Source organism: Ursus americanus, chromosome 8, assembly GCF_024610735.1.
Source record: "Ursus americanus isolate L20-20 chromosome 8, mUrsAme1.1.p, whole genome shotgun sequence".
Taxonomy (NCBI): domain Eukaryota; kingdom Metazoa; phylum Chordata; class Mammalia; order Carnivora; family Ursidae; genus Ursus; species Ursus americanus.
The window spans coordinates 78,878,700-78,899,649 of record NC_142134.1 but is presented as its reverse complement, the minus strand read 5'-3'; the positions used below and the strand labels follow the sequence as shown (position 1 = coordinate 78,899,649).

Genomic DNA, 20,950 nt, shown 5'->3' with positions numbered 1-20,950 from the left:
GACATTTGGCCAAAGACCTTGCCGGGACCCACTCCCCAGATTGGAGGTCAGCCTGGTCCTTCAGTGGACCCTCCCCAGAGTGACCCTGTGGGCAAGCAGGTGCCAGGCCTTCCCATGTTCCTGGCAGACCTCCCCAGGCGACCCCTCAGGCAGGCGTGTGTTAGACATTCTTGTGCTCCTGGCCCACTTCCCTGTCCGATTTCCTCCTCACAAGCACCCTTGAGAGTAAGGACTGCTCTCATCATTTACAGATGGGGAAGCCGAGGCACCGGCGTGTCCTGGCCTGCCCGTGGCCAGGGAGTCAGAGACAGGCAGAGCAGCAGGTAACTATGGGAGTCAGAGAAAGGCAACCACGGTTATCGGGTTATCGGCCTGGGTGCAAGAGCGGGACCTCCCTGCGTCCACAGCTCTTCACAGGCTCTGCCCCTCCTGAGGCAGCTGGGAAACCCCATTCCCGCACAGCTGGCCCCTTTCCAGGGAGACAGAGACTCCCCGTGGAGAGAAATGGGCACAGGTTTCACAGGCTGGCTTGTGGCCGCCTTTCTCCCTTCACCCCCAACTGTTAGGGCCAACTGTCAGCGTCCCCCCACCAAGGGCAGTAAGACTTGAGATGAGGGACAGGATTTTTTCTCCTTCTAAACATCTTCCAAATTTTCTACCTCAGCACACGTTTCTTTCAAGACCAGGAAGCACTCAGTGTGAAGAAGTGGGGTGTGTGGAGCACGCGGGGCCCCCCACGGCCCCCTGCAGCACACGCCCTCAGGCCTGGTCCTGACCGGGCTACATCCCGGCCGCTGGCAGCCATCGGCTCCAGCACCCAGCTGGGTGGGCCGCACGGACTCGCCCCGGCCGCAACGGGAGGGTGGCTGGTGAGAAATCCTGGCTGACGGAACGCCACTATTCTGTGTTTTCAAAGGCATCAGTCCCATTTCCACAAAAAAAGAAGATTCTGTATAATAAAAGTAACTCTTAAAAACATTATGATACAAAACCAGAAAAAAATACACCAAACTACAGAGCATTTCTCTGGGTTTCAAGGTTATGGGTAGTTCATTTCTTCATTTTCTATCTATTCCAAATTTTACGTAATAAACATAAAACACTTCTACGGTCTGGAGAAAATCGTTTAAAAAACACTTTATGACACAGGCTTCCATTTTCTCTGAGGTCTGAAACTTCCAGAAGCACATCGCGCCACGGCTCCGGGATGAGTAAGTGACCGCGTGTGGCTGGGCTGTGTCTCACTGTCGCCCCCTCACCTGTTCGCTTCCTGGCAGTGAATGCAGCTGAGCAGGTCCTCACTGGCCCCAGCCGTTCAGCCCATAAAGTTCCATCCCGACCTCAGACCACTGTCACATTCTCCTACGGACCCTGGTGAAGCTGGCCTCCGCGGGCTCTATGATCCACCCCTCGATCTGGATTAGAACCCAGAAGGGATCTACCAACAGACATCAACACACGCCCAGGAGGACGACAGCGGCTTTGCTGCCTAAACATCCCACATCATGCTCCAGAAACAACGTCTATGTCACAAAACCGCCGGTGAAACAGAATTCACACCTGTTTCTCACCAGTGTCACTGGCTGCAGATCTTCCTGTCGTCACCTGTCACCTGCTGACCTAGCAAGCAGTGCGCGTCCCTCCGGCCGTGGCGCCCGCACCCAGCCTCCCTCGGACCCACCTTTCCTGTCTGCCAGGCACCGGCGAAGAAGCTTGACGGCCTCGCGCCGGCCCTGCTTTGCGGCGAGTATCAGCCAGCCCACGGCGGTGCAATTGTTCAGCTCCTCGTCCGCAGCGCCCGCGAGCTGCAGGTAGTGCTTCCCCACCTGCGGCGAGAACCCCGTCAAGCCACGCTCCGCGGCAGCCCCCTGCGTGCCGCGCCAGGGCTCCTGCTCCGCGTCCTCACCCCACCTGCTTCCCAAGCTGGGCGTCCCGACCCTCTCCTGCCCTGAGCTCCTGGCCAGCCCGCATCCCCACCCTGCTCGCCCAGGCCAGGAAGACAGGGGGCGGGATCGGGGTCCCCTGGGCATCTGCACCCAGTGGGGCCTGTGGGACCCTCGGGGCCCTTGCTCCTCAGAAGACGCGGGGAGGGTGTGGCCCCCCTCTACAGATGAGAGGACGGGGGGCAGGCAGGGAAGGCGTCCCAGAGGAGGAGGGCCCAAGACAGGGTGTGAGCTGGACGTGGGTGAGAACACGGGATCCGCAGAGGGTGGTGGGAGGCAAATGATGCGGAGAACATGGGAACACAAAAAACGGGCCCGGCACCCCTGCTCCCCGTTCACACAGCACCGGCCTCTCCCAGGGCCGCCATGCAGGGGCCGTGGGCTGAGCCTTCCACTGTCACACGGTCCTCACCTCCGTCTGTGCCTTGGGGTCCCCCGCCTTGGCCTTCTCCAGGACTTCTTCAAAGGGCACTTCCACATCTCCCTTCACAGGCCCTTTATCACAGGAGAAAAGCAGACAGAATGTCACGAGACTGGTCCTTGTCGCCTGTTTGGGAGTGGATGGGACTATAACGATGGGCTCAGACCCAGGGCAGCTTTGTTAAAATCCAGGTCAGACGCAGACAGAATATGCTGGAACACTGCCCAACAGTGACGCAGACAGCCCCGGAGCACGGACAGCAAAACTCCCACAGACGGTGGTCTTCACAGCAGCTCAGAGTGGCAAGAAGGACGCAGGCGCACAGACGCCAGTCCCACCCTCACCCCCAAGCTCAGGCCTGCTTGAGCTGGGTTCTAGAAAGATCCCAGGACTCCAACGTGAAAGCCCTGGCCTGTGCCTCAATAGACAAACCAAATCCATGTTTTCCAAGACTGCCGTCTGTATGCACGTGATTTCTGGGGTCACACTTGGTGTGTGCACACACACAAACACATTTATGACGGTGAATCGTAGCCACTTCCCCACGTTACTCTGTGCTGAAATGCACCATCTCCAGGGCTCAGAAGCCCGTTGGAGGTGCTGGGCCTCTGCTCCGCTGGGCCTTTACATCATTCCCCACACTCACTAATTTTATCAAACGGTGCATCTATTTTCCTTTGGGGTTATTCTCCCAGCGTACGTTCTTCGGTTGCATTACTAGGGCCCAAAAATCATCCGGCTCATGCCCTAGCCTACTTTCTAAAACCTTATTCCAAGCTACGAAAGAATCACGGAACTACACCAACTTCACCACCTTACCAGCAACAGGCAGCGTTAACAATAAAAAGTTTTAAAAAACTGTTTGTTTGTTACCAGTCTCTGTCTTTGATTTATACAATGAATATTCGGGGGACTCTATCCCGCTCCACACCCCACCTTGGCAGGTACGAGACAGCTCCAGGCAACTCGTGGGATGTACCCCCAGGGCTACTGACTCCACTGTAGGGGCTTAGTAGAGACTGACAGCCTCTCACTCTCTAGATGTCTCTGGAAACAAAAACTGCCCCCTGCAATAGCACCTGAGGACTGACCTTCCTGATGGGCTCATCCAGGCCTCACCCAGCACCAGCTCTGCCAGGCTCGGAGCTCGCTCTGTGGCCACCAATGCCACCAGCCCCTGCGTTCCAGGCACCCGAGTCCACGGGACGCCGGACTCCGGGAGGAGGCAACAGGGGCACGGCCCGAGCCAGCGCAGCCTTCAGGTGCAAAGGTGGAGAGGCACGGGCACAGCTCAGAGTGAGGAGGTTTCTCCTTAAGACCTCACAGCGCAGGTACACATGACGGCCCTCTCGGGGGACGGCTGGAAAATACCAGGCCACCTCTCCCTGAGATCAGAGTGGGCTTCCTCACTGAGGTCCTCAGAGCCCCTGCCCAGCGTGGCCTCAGCATGCCCACTCTGCTCTCGTGCCCAGGACCTTGGTGCCTCCTGAGCCAAGGCCACGTCTCCCTTCTGGCCACTGCCACACCCCCTCAATTCCCTGGATGCACTCTCTGGCCTAGAACAGAACACAGAGCCTGTGGGCTCCAAGCCGATCCCTTCCACGGGCTCCCAGGGAAGGAGTGTGCACACGGAGGGAAGTCCGGCCCGTGTGGCTCTACCTTTAGCATCAAAGTGCCGTGTGACCTAGCCAGAGGCATTTTCAACCCAATCGTTAATAACCATCCAAAGGGACAGTTATGAAGGACAAGACACTTTGTATTAAGTGACTGGGCCAGAGTTGGCATTCCCGAAATGTGGGTTTCTTTTCCCTCCCCACTTCCCACCTCTCCGCTGACCACAGGGCCTTTGCTGCTGCTCACTGACACTGCACTTCCCACCGCAGCGCCCACCGGGCACCTCCCACAAGCTCAAAACTTTTCTTGACTAACTGAATTTGCAAGCCCACGTTCTTTCTGTGTTTTAATCAGAATATAGAGGATTCAAGCATACATCTGTTGGCTAAAGATTCTATCCATGATTAATTTTTCACAGAAGTTATTCATAGCCTGGCATTTCAAAAAGTCTCCCCAGTAGACAGAAACTCCTTGAAACATACACCACACCTTCATATTTCCAGTTTTTTCCACTTGGCACTGACAGAAATAGTTCTACAACTACTCAAATGTTGGGCCCGCGCTGCAGACCAATCAGAGGGTTCTGGCTCTTTCCATGTAAGGAGGAGCCTTCCCGCAGGTCAAGGGCTTACTGTTCAGTGTCATAAAGAATACCCCCCAGAGCTGGCTGAGTCAGTGTGGCCCAAGGACCATGAAACATGCTCTTCTTTGCATGCGTGACCTGCATATCTGGCTTTTTCTGGTCCTAGCACTTTGATGTCCCTTTTGGGTACCCACTGTTCCCCATCTCGGTCGTCAAGGTCTGGTGGCATTGCCTCTCACCCATGCTACGGGGGGGGGGGGGCGGTGTTCAGCAGGCCCTCCTGGCCCATCAGAGGGCTCCGTCTCCCTGGCCACAGCGCTTGGTTTTCAGGGACGCACACAGACCCAAGCCAGGCCAGTGGGGTTTGTGTTGAAGTGTTGGGAAACCGGCATCCTCCTTCTGCTAGGTCTCGGCTGATGGACGCCAGCTGGGAGCCTGGAGGGCCGCCCAGTGAGGAGAGCCCGCCTAAGTTGAAGAAAAGCGGAGCTGGGGTTCCTGACATCATCTGAGCCCCTGGATCTAGTCCTGTGTGACACCGGCACCCCTACACTCACAGATACCTGGAACTAAGAAATTCCTCTCAACTCGTTTTTTTTTTTTTTTTTTTTTTTTGCTTATGTCAATTTACATCGTGTCTCTGTGTCACTTACAACCAGAGGGGTCCTGACTCTAACTCATTTTTGAAAGGCTTCCTGTCACAAAGCAGCAATCAGAGCTGCGTGGCCTTGGGCAGGTCTGCACGCCTCGGCCAGAGCCCACGGGGAACCACGTCCACACCCATCCCCATCTTTTCATTGTTCCTTTCCCCAGATCCCGTGCATTAGAAAGATGTATGTGCGCCCTGCTGACTTGGTACGTGACCCTTCACCTTCTCCGGAGCTGGTGAGGTGAACACAGCCCCCAGGACACTGTCCCCTCTCCCTGGCGGGGTCCTTTGCCGTTTTCCCACCGCAATCTGGGACGCAGTGTCTCACCTGCTCCCGCCAGGCTTCACGGGAACACCGTCCAGTGGGTGGGTCTGACCCAACAAACTCCAGCTGCCGGCACAGCGCTGGACCCCATGGCTCGCTAAGCGGTGCAGGATGAAGGGACAAGGATGGGGGCCGCCGAGGGAAGGATGGCGGGCAGGGTCTGCCGCGTTCCTGTCTCCCTACATCCCGGCGCAGGGACACAGGACATGCTCCGTACGGTGACGCTGCAAGTTCAAGCCCCCGCCCCCGCAGCCGGAGCAGGGGCTCTGCAGAAAGGGAGAAGGGTGGTGAGCAAGCCTCGCACCCACTCTGGAGCACATCAGGACCCTGGGCCGGGAGCGGGGAAGCCCGTGCACGAAGCTCTCCCAGGCGTGGCGGAAGCAAGACAGAAGCTGGCACCCTTGTCCCCGACTGCTGCTAGCTCGATCTGCGCCTGAGGTAAAGTTGTGAATTGTTGAGCACATGCCAGCAGCTCTGGGAAGGGGAGTGCCACCTGAACCCTGCAGCCAGAGGATGATGCAGTGCTCCTGTCTGCAGGAGGCTGCTGCCAGCTCCTTCCTCACTCTGCCCCAGCCTCCCGGACTCCCTGGTCCTCTCAGGACGCCCACCACGGGGGCTGCAGGGAAGGGCAGGGTGAAAAGCAACCAAGGGTACATCGTGTGTCCTCATCGTTGCTGTGGCCACCTTGCACCAACGGGGTGTCCCCCACATGGGAAGGCTGGTTGCCCTACGCCAACGGGGTGTCCCCCACATGGGATGGCCGGGTTGCTCTACGCCTACAGGGTGCCCCCACATGGGATGGCCGGGTTGCTCTACGCCTACGGGGTGTCCCTCACATGGGATGGCCAGGTTGCCCTACGCCAACAGGGTATCCCCCACATGGGATGGCCGGGTTGCCCTACACCTATGGGGTGTCCCCCACATGGGATGTCCGGTTGCCCTATGCCAACAGGGTGTCCCCCACACAGGGAGCTGGGGCTGCCTTGCACCAAGGGGGTGTCTCATCAGCCTTTGTGATGCTGACTCTGGTCCTCGTGAACAAACAGGGTGAACAATCCTTGCCACTCCATCTCTGCCCAGGGCTGGCTGAGCTAAAGCCGGGGGAACCGGCCAGGAGGTCCACTCGCCTCACAGCCCCGGGCAGGGGTCATGGATTCAGGTCTTTATCATACACCCAATAGACATTTACTGAGCACTGCCCACAAGCCAGCCTGGGGCGCCAGGAGCTAAGGGCACCAAGCTGAATGAGGCAGGACTGCTGCCCTCAAGGCCCCCCCGGGGGCGGGGCGAGGACTGTCACATTTCATCAGTACAGGCTGCAGAGGTGTCGGAGGTCATCAATCCTGATGGGGGGGTGGGCGGTGCTTCCTGGAGGAGGTGACGCCTGAGGCTTGGAACACAAGTAGATGGTTAAAGGTAACTGATGAGGGCACACGGCCAAGTTTCCAAAGGTCTCAGGGAACCACCACACCCAAAACTCACCTGACCCCGCCATCCTGCCAGCTCACGACAGGGCATCCTACAGGGAGGGTGTCACCGCACAGGCACGGCCACCAGACGGACCAGGGCTTGTATCGGGGTCAGGACAATATAACGTGTGCAGAAAAGTCCCCAGACTGTCAATGGCCGGCACCTTGACTAGAGCACAGGAAGCCACGCCGTGTCCCGCTGTGCCCTGTTCCCAGGACAGCACGGCCTCAACATCTGCCTCGGCTCCCATGCCCACAACCACGTCGATTCTGAACCCAGCTCTGAACCCCACCACCACCTGCGGCTGCAGCCAGAGACCTGGGGGCCAGCCTTGCTTCCTCTGCCCCCTCTCCACCCACCCCTCGGCCGCTGCTCTGCCCAGCAGCTGGGGTGGCCTCCTCTCCAATGTGAACAGAGCATGTCATTCCTCTGATTCAGACCCTCTAGTGCTCCTCCAAACACGCTTCTCCTTATAATGACCCTTGAGAGCCTGCCTGGCTGACCTCCTGACCTCGCACTCTGACCCTGCCCAGGGGACATCAGTCTTGGAGCCCTTGGGGTCCAGTGCGCCCCTGACACCGTGCAGATCTTTCTTCATGTACTCACACAGGATCCCTCCTGGAGGACAGGGCCCCGCCTGCCTCACCCACTGTCTCCTGCACCTGCCAGGCGGGTCCTCCGTCAGCACCGCGGCGAATGCCTCCTGGCAGCGGCAGCCCTGCCCAAGGGTTCCACCACCCGTCTGTGGCCCCACAGCTGGGAGGCCTCACGGCGCTGGCAGTCTCGCTGGTGATCTGCTGTGGCCCACCGAGGTCAGCAGAAAGGGCGTCTCGTGCTCCCCGGGCCCCCACAACATCAGCTGTCCCCAGCACAGGGCCTGCCCTCCAGGGTGGCTACTGTGTGCCTCTGGCTCTCCCTGGCCCAGGGCTCCAGGAGGACAGGCCTGAGCCTCACCAGGGACCACCCTGAGGGCTAGCTGAGAAGCCCAGGCTCCAGCCCAGCCGTCTCTGCTTCAGTCCTGCACCGGGCTCCCTGGAGAAACGGCCAAAAGCACCAGGCACACGCAAGTGCTCACCTGTGGCCCTCCGATAAGCAGAGAGTCACAGAGTGGGTTCAAATCTCGACCTCCCAGCTCACCAGCTGGGGGCCCTGGGGCACCCGCGTCAGCTCTTTCTCTAGGTTCTCCTGTCTGAATATGTTGGAGAAGTGATGAGCAGGCTAGTGTAGAAACAACCGAACACGAAGCCTGGCACGGGAGGCGTTACTTCCACACTCACGCTCGTTGTGACCTGTGGGTACCTAACTGGGGCTCGCTACACCTTTGCAGACGCACAGGTGAGGGAACTAACCGAAACAGGCCCCCAAAGCCCTTCCCGGGCAGACGCTTTCTGGGCTGCACAGAGCCAGCATGGCAGGGCCCCGCTGCACCTGCTTCGATGACCAGTGAGGGACACAGAGCAGCACAGCCCGGATGTGGGGGCTGGGACCCCAAGCCTGCAAGAATGCCAGGGCCTGCTTCTCTCCTTCTTTTGGGTGGCAGATGGCACACAGAGCCCACAGCTGTTTCCTGACTTCCACCTGAAACTTGCTGTTTGACGCTGCCCTCCGAGGACAGTTTGCACTCAGATTGAAACCAAGTGTGTTTGCAGCCCTGGTTTCTGTGCTCTGCAGCCGTGAGGCATCTGTGGCTGAAAGCCCAGGGTCAGGACCCCTCTCTGCCCAGAAGCCTTGGAAACAAAGCAGAGAACATGGTGATCTTTCAAGGAGATGCAAAGATCAGAAGTGCCCAAGGACCGGGTGAGTTTCTGGAATAAATCAGGCACTGGCCTGGCGTGAACTGCCCAGGGGAGACTGTAGCCGGCTTCCACCACAGCTTGATTTCCGCTGGGTGGAGCTGGTGCTAACCCAGGAGACCCAGGTCACCTGTGGGCCCGTCACTCGGCAGCTGGACGCTTGGGCAAGTCTGTGCCTCAGTTTCCTCATCCCTAAGTGAGGTAACAACAGAGCTGCCCTCGCAGGCTGACATGAGGGGATCAGATGTGGCCCAGGAAAAGCCCTGAGGACAGGGCTGGCCATGTGGTACACACAGAGGTACACAGCAGGGGCTCATCGCGGGTCTGGGCTTCCTACACGGGCAGCAGGCCGAGCTGCGGGTGGTCATCTTAAGCAGCGGCCACTCTAGAGGCAGAAGATGACGAAGGCTGGGTGAGCCGGAGAAAGGGGAGCTGAGGTGTGCCCAGCTGGCAGCGGGGGCTGGACTTCCGTCGCTCGTCCAGACCACCCGGGGGAGTGGAGCCGCATCTCCTTAGTCCCAGGAGAGCTGACGCGGCGTCCCGCCCACAGTGGGGGAGAAGGTGAAGAAAGCACCCCCCACCATGCACACGTGCACATGGCCAGTGTGTGGCACGAGCCTCCGCTGGGGGAGAGAAATCTGCGGCACGCACACAGAAGCTAGACACACACGGCCCCGAGCTAACATGAAGACCAGTCACCAAAGAGGTTCATGGGGGGGTTTGTAAAATAGCGGGTGTCCCCCAGGAGGTCTGAATAGGATCTCGGGGAAGGAACCAGGGGACCAGGCTGCCGGGTGACATGAAGCACAAGCTACCCACCATCTCTGGGCCCCCACGCTGGATGCCTACGGGGACGGGGCGGCCCCGTCTCAGCGCGGTCCCGACACCAGCTCCTGCACACGTCGGCGCCTGAGGGATGTCTGCATGAGGCGCACGGTCCCGGCACCGGTGCGATCCCCACACAACACCACATGGCTGGTAGGGTCGCGCCCGCTTTACAGAGGCAGAAACAGGCCCAGTGTGGCCTCCTGACTCCCTCAAGGGCACATGACTCAAGGGCCCGGGCCGAGAGGGACCTGTCTCTGGCGCTCCCTGGACCTCAGGGCTCTGATCACCAGTAAGTGACAGTTCGTGTGGACAGACACGTGCTCTGGGGAGTCCCAGCTGGGAAATGTTCACGGAGAACTAGCGCTGGAGCCAAACTGCGGAAAGCGTTTTATAAACTGTAGGTTTCAACACAGTGAATCACAAAATCCATTTAACTGTCCACGAGCAGCACTGCTTTTACAGAAAAGGGACAGAACGGCCCCGGTCAGACTGTGGCACGCACAGTCGGGAAAAGCTGTGGTTGGGAAATTTCCGTTCCCACTGAGCATGTATATGTGTGTGTGTGCGCGCACATGTATACACACACGTGTGCAGGCATGCATGTCAGCAGAGGGTGGCATACTATTTCCTGCCGTGAGTCGAGCTCAGGAAGTGTAGGGGCAGTAGAGCCCTCAGAGCGGGTAGGATTTCGGCAGGTGGAGCTGGGGAGGGCACAGTTTGGGTGGACCTCCTGCCTGGCAAAGGGAGGTGGGGAAGCACGGAGGCAGACCTGGAGAATGGGGACCAGTGTTGGGGTGCAGGGAGGTGGGGACCAGGTGCTCCGGGTGGGACGGCACGACCTCATCTGTAATCCAAGCAAACAGTCTACCCGGAGGGGCTGGTTCCCCTGAGAGTAAGACATCCAGCAGCCACATTTCCCCAAAACCTCAGAGCCAGAGGCTTGGGGCTCCTCCCGCCCATGGCAGCCCCTAGAGCACGAAGAAACGTCCCAGACAAGGCCGGGCCCCCAGCTCCCTCCCGGTGTATCTCCATCACAGGCCAGAGCCACGACCATTATCACTCTTAGTGCTCCCCTCCCCTCCTGACCCCGTCACCTGGGAGGATTGGGGCGCTCTCGGCCTCACCCCTACCCCAGGGGAGGCCGCCGCCTCCCGCCAGCCCTCACCCCTGCCAGGCCCTCTCTCTCCTCCCATGCTAATTCTTGCTCGGGGAGTCTCCTCTTCCCACAGAGCAGGCTTCCCACAACCCCAGCCCGGGGTCCAGGGCCACTTCAGTGCTCCCCAGGCCCTATGCTTCCCTCTGCTCCCCAGCACTGTGGACTGCTGGGGGTCGGGGGCAGACCTGACTCACCTGTGCCACCCGGGCTCAGTGAGCAGGAGGTGGACGGAGGATGGACCAAGCCCTAGTGGCCCTGCCCCAGGGTCAGTGAGGTGTCTGGCCCCATGACCAACCGTCCTGTCCCACTCAGGTCCTCACACCAGCTCACCTCCCACCCTGGGCGGGAGGTGCCTCCAGGGAAGGCCTGGGGGAGCAGAAACCTGAGAAGGCCCCAGAGTGGCGGGGCTTGGAGCGAGCAATCCTTAACAGTCCAGCCTAGGGATGTAGGACAGTGGCCCATAAGGCACTGGGGACTAGGGCCTAGGGGCATTCCAGGGTGGCAGCCAGCCCCTGAGGGGAGTGGCCACGTGGGTCCCCAGACCAAGTAGAGCTGTCTGACCAAATGGCCCTGAGGAGCGGCCACGATGAGCAGGGGACCACACGGGCTCCCCTGAGTCCCCGCAGGGGACCAGAGTGGGACGGGAAGCCTTCCTCTCCTCGCACACCACAGTGCCTGGTGCGGAGGTGCCTGGTCCGGAACCAGCCCAGAGTGTAAGCAGATCGGTGCTGGAGCCACCAGATCATAAATAAAATAGGGAGACGTGACCTCTGCTACCACCCAAGTCCATGCACCAGGAGCAAAGCCCGCTGCGCAGGTGACAGCAGGGACCTGGCCTGCAGGAGGATCCGGGCAGGGCGCCTGGGCTGCATGCCAGGACCTGCTGCTCGCCTGGCTTCCATGCAACAGCCCTGGCGTGCGTTCAGGACTGTTGGCTTCCAGCCCCAGCCCCTTACCTGCTCGGTCCGCTCTTTCTCGGCTCCGAGCACTCGGGGCCCGGGCCACAGCGGGGGCAGCTGTGTCTCCCACATCTGGTCCAGGGCCAACTTGGGGTCCAGGAGCTCGGGGCACCTCACTCTTGTCCTGTTCCACCGAGGCAGTGGCATTGAGCCGCGAGCGGGCCTGGGGCTGCAGCGGTGGCTGCGGCTGTGGGCCAGAGGGGCTGGCAGGAGGGGCGCCGGAGTCCATCCTGCCGGCGAGAAAAACCGAGGGTCAGACACAAGGGCGGCCAGGCCCAGCCTACTCTGGCCTAGAGTGCTGAGCAGAGAGGGGACAGAAAAAAGAAATGGGGTGGGGATCGCCTCATGTTCTATCTGGAATCTCATTCAACTTCACAGTAGCCCCCTAAGACCATGCCCATTTTACAGATGAGGAAACTGAGGAAAGAAATTCACTCAAGGCCTCTGGCTCAACGGGCCCCACAGCAGTCATGAGCTTGGGCCCTACGTGTTGAGGCCTGGAGTCCCTGCCTCACCAGGCATGAGCCATGTGACCTCAGTGTCCATGTCTGAGTGGCAGGGATGGTGCCTAGTTGGAAGGGTCCCATGAGATAATCCACATTGAGCACTAAGCTGGCTCGGGGGCTGAAGGGTGGCCTCCACATCGTGTGTCCACCCCCAATCCGTGAAGGTGACTCTCCCTGCACTGCAATTAAAGATCTTGAAATGAGATCATCCTGGATGAGGGTGGGCCCTGATCCAAAGGCCAGTATCCTGAGAAGAACAGGAAGGAAACACAGAGAGAAGAATGCTGCGTGACGGAGCCAGGGACAGGAGATATGGCTGCAAACCAAGGGCCACCAGCGGTCATCAGCCTTCACCAGAAGCCAGGAGAGAGGCGGGCAAGGATGATGTCTCAGAGCCCCCCGAAGGAACCAACCACAGAGTAGGGATTAAATAAATGTTAGCAGGTAAGTGGAAGGGAGGATGCGAGGTAGGGCAGGTAGGGGAGGTGGGGAGGGGTGGGGGGCCAGGAAGGGGGGAGGCAAACAGCCCACAGAGCCAGGATTTAGGCAGATGTGCCTGACTGCAGAGCCCCCCATGAACCACAGGACAAAACCCGCCAGGCTTAGATGCCACCAGACACGAATACACACTAAAGAGGTGCCTGAGAACAGGGAATGAACTGGAACAGACTGGAGAGTGTGGTGGTTCTACAGCTCTCTCCTGACAGGGGAAGGGGCTCAGTCAGTCAACAAAATGGACCTCACGTGCTGCTGAGCAAAATGGCAGGAACCACCGCTGACACAACTGGGGGCCACGAGTCACAGAGCCCGGAGCTGAAAGCCCTGGGAGGTGCCCTACCCCCAGGATCTCCAACCCGGGGGCCCTGGATGGGCTTCAGGACACAGACCCCTTTAACTGTCGGGACAACATGTGCACTGGGTGGGGGACCTGGGGTGGCTTTTCCTGACTCCGAAAATATGCCATGACCCTCCCCAGACTAAAGGCCACGTCCACCCTCTTCACTGCAATGAGGAAAGTGAGTGTAGAGCAGGGAGAGGCCGCTAATGTGGAATCTGGCCCGGTGCCCCCAGCTCTGCGGTCCTGAGCAGGCCACGCCCCTCTGCTTCCTCCTCTGTCAATGGGGCGATCAGCTCACGTGAGGGCCCCGTGAGGACCGGATGAGACAACAGGCTGCACACGGGGGCCAGGCATCCCCAAGAGCCCAGCGCCAAGCACCGGGCCTGCCACAGTAGGGTCCCCTGGATGTTTCTGGAGACAGTTGTCACAGGAAGAGTTGGGGTGACCCAAGTGCCACACGCCTGTTCCCCAGGGGCTACACAACCATGCCTGCCCTGTCCCCAGCCACAGTGGGTCCTGAAGACGGGATCTGTGTCCGCCAAACAACCCCACAGATTTCAATCTGAACATTCCTCCCTCCGAGGGACTAAGTCCTTATTTTAAAACATCCCCCAGAGGCAAGACAAGAGCATGGCCGAGCCACGTGAATCTGCTTGGAAATCAATGCACCGCTTGTGCCGTTTCCACACTGCAGGCTTCCGGGAGCCCAACAAGGAGGCGACTTCTGTGAAACTCGCTGTTTAGCCACACGTGCAGACCAGAGTGAGCACGCAGACTGCCATGGGCGGGGAGACCGGCGGTGACATGACACACAGAACCGAGTCATGCAGGTCACCTCCTGACCCAAGACAGAAAACACGTCAGCTTTTTAGACCACATGGGGCCACGTCCTACCAAGCCACCTCCCGTGGCCCGCTGCCCCCAGAATCAAGGGCCACCTCCTTGGAACAGCAGAGCGCAGCTGGCCTTGATGAGAGCCAACTTGCACCGGGGCACCTGTGTCGGGAATAGCAGCAGGAACAGACGTGTGTCTGGGGTGCGTGTGTCCCGTGCACGTTCTCGGGGTGCCGCACACGGCACTGTGAGCCAGGTGCTGCCGCTAGCCAGTGTGACAGACGGACGGGTGGCTTAGCCTTCAACCGTCACCCCATTTCACAGACGAGGAAACGCAGGTCCAGAAAGGTAGGATACGTGCTCCAGGCCACACAGCTCACGGTGTCGGAGCTGGAATTCAAATCCACAAAGCGTGTTTCTGAAAAACAGGCCTCTCACAATCCGACCCGGGCCACGCCTTCCCTTCGCTCTCTGCCGCTCCCAGAGCTGCCCTCCGGCCTCGGCGCCCGTGCTCTGGCAGACACAGGGCCCTCTTCCTCCAGTGCTGGGGCCCAGCGTGCCTCCTTCCTGGGAGCGTCCCCGCTGCCTTTGCTGAGTCCTGTCTCAGGTAGTACCCCCCTCTACCAGGAGACCCCACACCAGGAGGGACAGCACCGTCCGGGCCAACGGGACACAATTTTACTACCACTCGACATTGGGAGTGGGTCCCAGTTTTACCAGGGACCTGCAGCTACTTAATCTCACGGTGTCTCAGTTTCCTCATGTGTAAAATGGGAATAACACCTGCCATGTACAGTGCCATGGGGATTAAGGGTATGAAGGAAGAGAAAGTAATCGGCAAACCATACAACATTCAAACAAACAAACAAACAAACAAAACCCAAGCTGGTTCTCCCAGGGGCTACATGAGGGCATATTCTGGTGAAAAACACATTCTGGTAGGAACTGCAGGGAACCACAGGTTGTGGCTGGCCTGTGGCCTGAGCGGTATGCATGCACACGACAGTCAAAATAACTGTTTCAAGTAAAATCTCTGCTTCGTAAGAATGGATGAATAAAAGATTAATTTTCGGGTTCTCTGAGAGTGGGTCAAGTCCTGTAGGGAGCGAAGGGCTTATTATTTTAAAGCAAACGAGACCACTCACTGCCAGGGTTGGGTCACAGGGAGGCTCACAGACCATCTCCTGGTAGAAGGACCCACACAGAAGACCATCTCTGGCCTTCCCTGCTGTAACACGTTCTCTTTCCTGGGATGCTGGGAGCCCTGCAAGGGGGGGGGGGGCTGTGTCTCATTCCCCCGGCGCACCTGCTGCCTTGCCTGGCACACACTGGGAGTCTAACATGCAAGGTACACTGGGACAGCCTGCCCTCGGGGAGGCAACAAGCTTATAGGACCCTGCTGTGTGACTTTAAGCAATTCCCTTCCCCCAGACCCCAGCATCCCGACGGCAAAGCAGGAGCGTCTTCATCCAGCTTGGCCCCAGCTCCAAGACTCCTCCAACCTGCCTGCTAGCCCGCCAGCCAGCCCCACCGCCACCTGACGGCCGAGCGGTAGCTTGGAACCTGTCATTGAACCAGATCTAAGAAAGCAAAGTGGCTGGCATTCTTTCCACGTGAGTACCAAGGCATATTTTTATCCCATCAAAACACAAAATACCAGCACCGAGGAGCTCGGCTGAGGTGTGCCACCCCGAGAGGGGCTGCATGGACCATGCATCTGTGGAGACATGGAGTAGAATGACCACATGTGGCCTTCTGCTTCTGCCCCAAACGCTCTAATCCATGCGCAGGCCGGCCCCCACTCTGCTCCCTCGGGGGGCAGCTCCGCCTCTGAAACAAGCCCCCATGGGAAGCCTTCAAGTTGTTCGAGCGCCCTCTGACCAGAGCTGCCAAACTAGAATCACAGCCCAGAGGAATACGCAGGGATGCCCACGGGTTTCACACACAAGGGTGTCTGACACAGAAAACTTTCTGGCACCATCCAGAGGGCAGTTATGAACATTACAGCCCGTCAGCATGGTGCTACCCTACAAAGATGTTAGCCATGACCCGGTATACAAATAAATGCTTAAAATCAAGGAAAATGTTGGTATAACATTGTTAAACAGGATTTAAAGCAGCATGAGAATTATCCTGTCTCTTTAGAATGAAAATGAAGTCTACCTACAGAAAAAGATGAAAGAAAATGCCCCCCAAGCTGTTAATACTGGCTCTCTGGGTGGAAGGATTATGAGTAGTTTTGTTTTATTCTTTTTCTAAATGTATTTCCCTAATTTTCTATAATAAATGAATAAGGTGTTTGAAATGAAAATCAAATATATTTTAAAACCTGTCTACGACTGGGCCCTAAGGGAAAGGGCCCAGGGGTTCCCAGGGTCTGGGGGGTCTGCTCCAGCGTGGCCCAGACCAGGCGCCTGGCACAGGGCTTCTCCTCAAGACAAGGGCACAAAGCCCTTGGAGGCTCCCAGATACCTATTTTTGCCCCAGAGTATTAAGGGCCAAACCAAGGAACATTCCGACTCCACTCAATGTGCCAAGTTCGTAGAAACAAAGTGGGAGGCAAGTGGGCATGCCCAAGTCCTTGATCAAGGACAGCCATGAGTGTCTGCCCAATGCCGAGCCCGCACGGCACACCTGGCACCTGCTCTGAGCCTGGCCCCGGTGGGTCAGCAGACACGGACTGGGGGCTGATCCTTTGCCAAGCACTGTGCGGGGCCTCCCTGCTCCAGACAGCACTCCCACAGGGCTGGCCTTCGAGCAGCTCACGCCCAGCGGGAAGGATGACACCCAAACAGACAACCACAAAGCTGGAGCAGCATTTGGGGTGCAAGCCCCCAACGGGCGGTCTCACTCAGCTTTGGAAGGCATGGTAGGGATTGTGAAAGAGAGGCCCTGACTCGGCCTTCAAGACAAGCAGGTGTGAGCCAGGTGAGGGTGGAAGGAGGATTGGAGGAGTGTGGGCATTCCAACAGGGGACTGCCCAGGAGAAAAGGCAGCAGAGAGAGTGACCAGCAATGTGGCCAGGAAGGTGCGGGTGCCTGGGAAGTGACCCCTGGGGATGGGACACAGGAATGAGAGAAAAGGCTAGGCAGCTAGGGCAGGTCCCAAGGGCCTGAAGGAGCGCCAGGCTTTGGAGGCAGAGTTGAGCCCAGGGCCAGAAGGAGTTCGGGAGGGCAGTGCTGAGCAGGGAAGTGACAGTTAAAGAACCACTGGGACAGTGTGGGTACAGGATGGGGAGCCCAGGGAAGGGGCTGGGCGACCATCCAGGGAAGGATAAGGAGGCCTGGTCCAGGGGAGGCATCCGACTGCAGCTCTGGGGCCAGGAGAGACAGGAGTATCACCAACTGAATGTGAAGGGTGGGGGAGAAGAGGGTGGCTTGATTTGCGTGTGGGGGGCACAGCAGTGGTGCCACTTTCTGAGGTGGGGACGTGGGAGAGGGCGAGAGCCATATAAAGCATAAAGCTCCCTCCCTAGCAGGATTCTTCTTATTGTCACCATCATGGACCAGGGTTTGTTCTCTGTCCCAGAGCTCAGGCCCCTCTGGGGGCCAGGACTGAGCTGTAGTCCCCTTTGACCAGCCCCCAAGGCCTGTCCAACCCTGGCATAGGAGTGGCTGGGAAGGCGTGAGCAGGGAGCCCTCCATGTAGTCTTCCATCCTGGGAGAGAAGGTGTGATGTGGTCTCCCAGCAACCTTCCCTGTGTTCAAAGGTCCATCTGCTTGGGGTGGGGGGTGCAGGGGGTGCAGCAAAGGAGTGGTTATATAACGGAATCTTCCTCTAAATCTCTGGTCAGACACCATGGGGCTCCAGTGAGAATCAGGCCCCTTGGAGACACAGGGGCCAGGACTGGACAGTGGAAAGTGTGGCCTTGGGGCTTCTGTTGACATGGCTCCCTCATTAGGGCTGCAGTAAGAACAGGCAACCAGCACAGAGGGTACCCAGAGCACTCTGTAAGTGACAGATCCCAGCAGAAGGGAAAGCCCTTTACAAACAGGCCAAATGCCAGGGGTCACTGTCCAAGGTGAGGAGAGGCAGGACTGGGCTTGCTTTCAGTGCACACTGGGGCGGAAGTCTTCCCCCAGGCTCTTTGTGGTCCTGGGCAGGTCACCAATCCCCAGTGAGCCTCAGCTCCATCATGTGTCCACTGGGGCTCTAATTCCTACTCCTATAAGACTGGGGTGGGGGAGGGGAGTGTAACTATGGTACAAATGTTAGCTCCTTGGAATTTCTTAACATCAACTACAGAAACTGCGGTGGAAGGGCATGGCTCCATCACATCCCAAAGGGCTGGGCGAGATTCCTCAGAAAGTTTCCATCTGCCACAACATAAATTAATGTTGCGGAGGGCCGGCCGAGGGCCGGGTTCACCCCAGCCGGGACAGGGAGAGACTGCCACTGCCCCTGCCCGCCCCTCTTACCGAGGAGGAGCCCCAGGGGGAGAGTGAGCGCAGCACTGATTCTAAGTGGGCTGTGGGGACTTCAGCCTGACCCAGGAGCTCCCCCTCCGGCGGGCCCCGTCCCCAGTGCGGGCTGGACCCCGTCGCCCCCGCCGCCCCATCTGCGTCCCCGCGGGCATCGACGGCCGCCCTGGGTGCCGCCGAGTCCGGCCGACGGCCGCGGGGGAAGGGCCATGACGGGGCACCTGGGGACCGGCGCTGCGGGGCGCAGGGACGGGCGACTCCGGCCACCCGCGGGTCTTCCGGGGCTCCGGCCGCCGGCCTCTCGGTGCTCGCAGAGCGCGGGGTCCGGCGACTCCCAAGGGGGCGCGCAGCCCCCCAGGAAGTCCCAACCCAGGCCCGGGCGGGGGTCTCCGTGGGCTTCTTGGTGCGGGCGAGACCCCCGCCCTCCACCTTCTGGGGAACTTGTGGTGGGGGGCACTAGGAGCAGCCGCGCAGAGGGAGAAACTGAGGCCCGAGGCGGGCGGCGCCTCCTGACTCTCTTTCCAGTCCCCCGCGCTGCCGTCCCCCGCCCCGAAGTACTCACCCGTCCGTGAGTGGGCCGCACGCGGCGCCGCGACGCCTCCGGGCCTGTAGCAAAGTTGTTCGCGAGGAGCCGGACGTCCAGGGGCGGGAGCGAAGCAGCCTGGCTGACCAAGCGACGCGAGCTGCTGCGGGAGCCGGCGAGCGCGGCCCTCTGAAGAGGGGCGGGGTCGGGGGCGGGGCCGCAGGCCGCTCTCCACTCCTGAAGCGGCTCAGAAGACGCGACGCCGGCTCGGCCCGCTGTGCGGCCGGAACGTCTGCCAATCACCGCGCACCTCCGCCAATCACGGGGCGCCTCGCCTGGCTGCCGCGGATCGCCCTCTGGTGCGGCGGGGCCGAAGAGCGCCGGGAGGGCGGGTCCTACCCGCCCACCTCGAAGTTTCCGAGCGGAGTCGGCCCCGGCCCGGCCCACCCGTCATGGCCCCGCCCCCGCCCCGCCCCGCCCCGCCCTCAAGGCGTTCAGTCGCAGAGGGAGGCTCCTTGCCTCTCTATAGTTAGAAGGTGGTTGGACCGTTGGACAAGACTCAGGCCACCTTTCACCCACCACTCTGGCCCCAAGATCCCCAAGTTCAGATTCATTATCATTGCTATGCAATATTAACTAAATATTGATAATTCCAGCCCTGCCGGAGACAGGCCTCCTTTGGTAAAGCAGCGGGAATAGAAAAATATGGCCCATTTAAATGTGTACAAGTAACCAAGTGCAGCTTTAAATGCCCGAAATTAAATGCAATGTCGCACACTTTTCACAAGGTAATTATGGGATTCGTTCAAGAAAATATATCAGCCCAGGGGATGATGCAAGGCTCAAGCAGTTTGGAAACCCTCTTCTTTCAGCCCTGCCCTATGTCTGAGGGGGTGTAGTTTGCAAATGAGGGTAAAGGTCTATCCTTAAGTCAGGCCCTTGGGATATGAGGTCCTGGCTGGTGACACCCCGCCCCCAGGCTGTGTCTGCTCTGTGTCTGGTCCTCATGGCCAACCTGGGATGCCTATCCTGGGTCATCATGACAAAATCGGGCTCAGAGTGGCTGCCAGAGATATGTTACCAACACGTGGGGAGCAAAGATCCCAGATGGTTTTGGAGATGGGTTCTATATACTGGACACACAGCCCTGGGGACTTTCATCAAAGCTGCGTGATTCACACCAGTCACCTCATCTGATTCTTCAGCTGCCTCCCGCGGTGCAACCCCATCTCATCTAAGGCTGTCAGGCTCATAGGGGAAGGAAAGAAATGGGCATGGAGCAGCCCCTGCTCTGCCCCAGGTTCAGTTTTGGGGGCTTTCATGCCCCCATGAGGTTTTTCGCTGCACCCCTAATGAGTGGGACATTGAGGCAAGTGCATGGGGCTCGTTTTTATCAACGAGAAAGTCGAGGTTCAGACATAGGTAATGATTTGCCCAATGCCACACAGAAATCTTTCACCTCTTTTAATGTTTTCATTACAGAAAATTTGGAGAATTACAAAAGGTAGAGAGAAGAAAAAAAAGCATTCAAAGACTATTACTGTCCATGGTTTGGGATCTATGCCTACTGAAGAAAGGGTTTCCAAAAGTCCCTGTGTTCACACTGCTGTGTGCGCATGCCTGTTTCATCAGGGCCAAGTCCTAGAAGGAGAAGCACTGATCCTAATAGGCTCTTTCTGACCTAATAGGTCTCTGCATACATTTTTACCAAAACAGATTTCTCAATATTGTTTGCAGGTCACATCTGAGAGGTGCACACTGGCATGGGGAACGACCTTTTCAACCCGTTTCCTACTACAGTAAACGAAAAATGGCCTCCTTACCTTTGTAATCTGCATTTCCATGCTAGCTACTGAGAGTAGACTTTTCATGTTTCTTAATTTTGTTTTTTTTTTTAAGATTTTATTTACTTATTTGATAGACAGCAAGAGAGCAAGAGAGCATGAATTGGGGGGAAGAGGGAGAGGGAGAAGCAGACTCCCCGCTGAGCAGGGAGCCCGATGCAGGGCTTGATCTCAGGACCCCGGGATCATGACCTGAGCCAAAGGCAGATGCTTAATGGATTGAGCCATCCAGGCGCCCCTCATGTC

At 58.6% G+C, this 20,950-nt stretch overlaps 1 protein-coding gene across 1 annotated transcript in view; it reads right to left on the bottom strand.

Moving 5' to 3' along the window:
• Positions 1-19,049, bottom strand: part of WFS1 (wolframin ER transmembrane glycoprotein) — a 31,129-nt gene extending 12,080 nt beyond the window's left edge. The window contains exons 1-4 of the mRNA XM_045771384.2: positions 18,900-19,049; positions 11,736-11,968; positions 2,356-2,438; positions 1,682-1,826 (exon numbers count right to left, since the gene is read on the bottom strand). Coding sequence (XP_045627340.1) covers positions 1,682-1,826; positions 2,356-2,438; positions 11,736-11,967 — 460 coding nt within the window. The 5' untranslated portion in view covers position 11,968; positions 18,900-19,049. The remainder of the gene's footprint in view (positions 1-1,681; positions 1,827-2,355; positions 2,439-11,735; positions 11,969-18,899) is intronic.
• Positions 19,050-20,950: the final 1,901 nt, after the last annotated feature.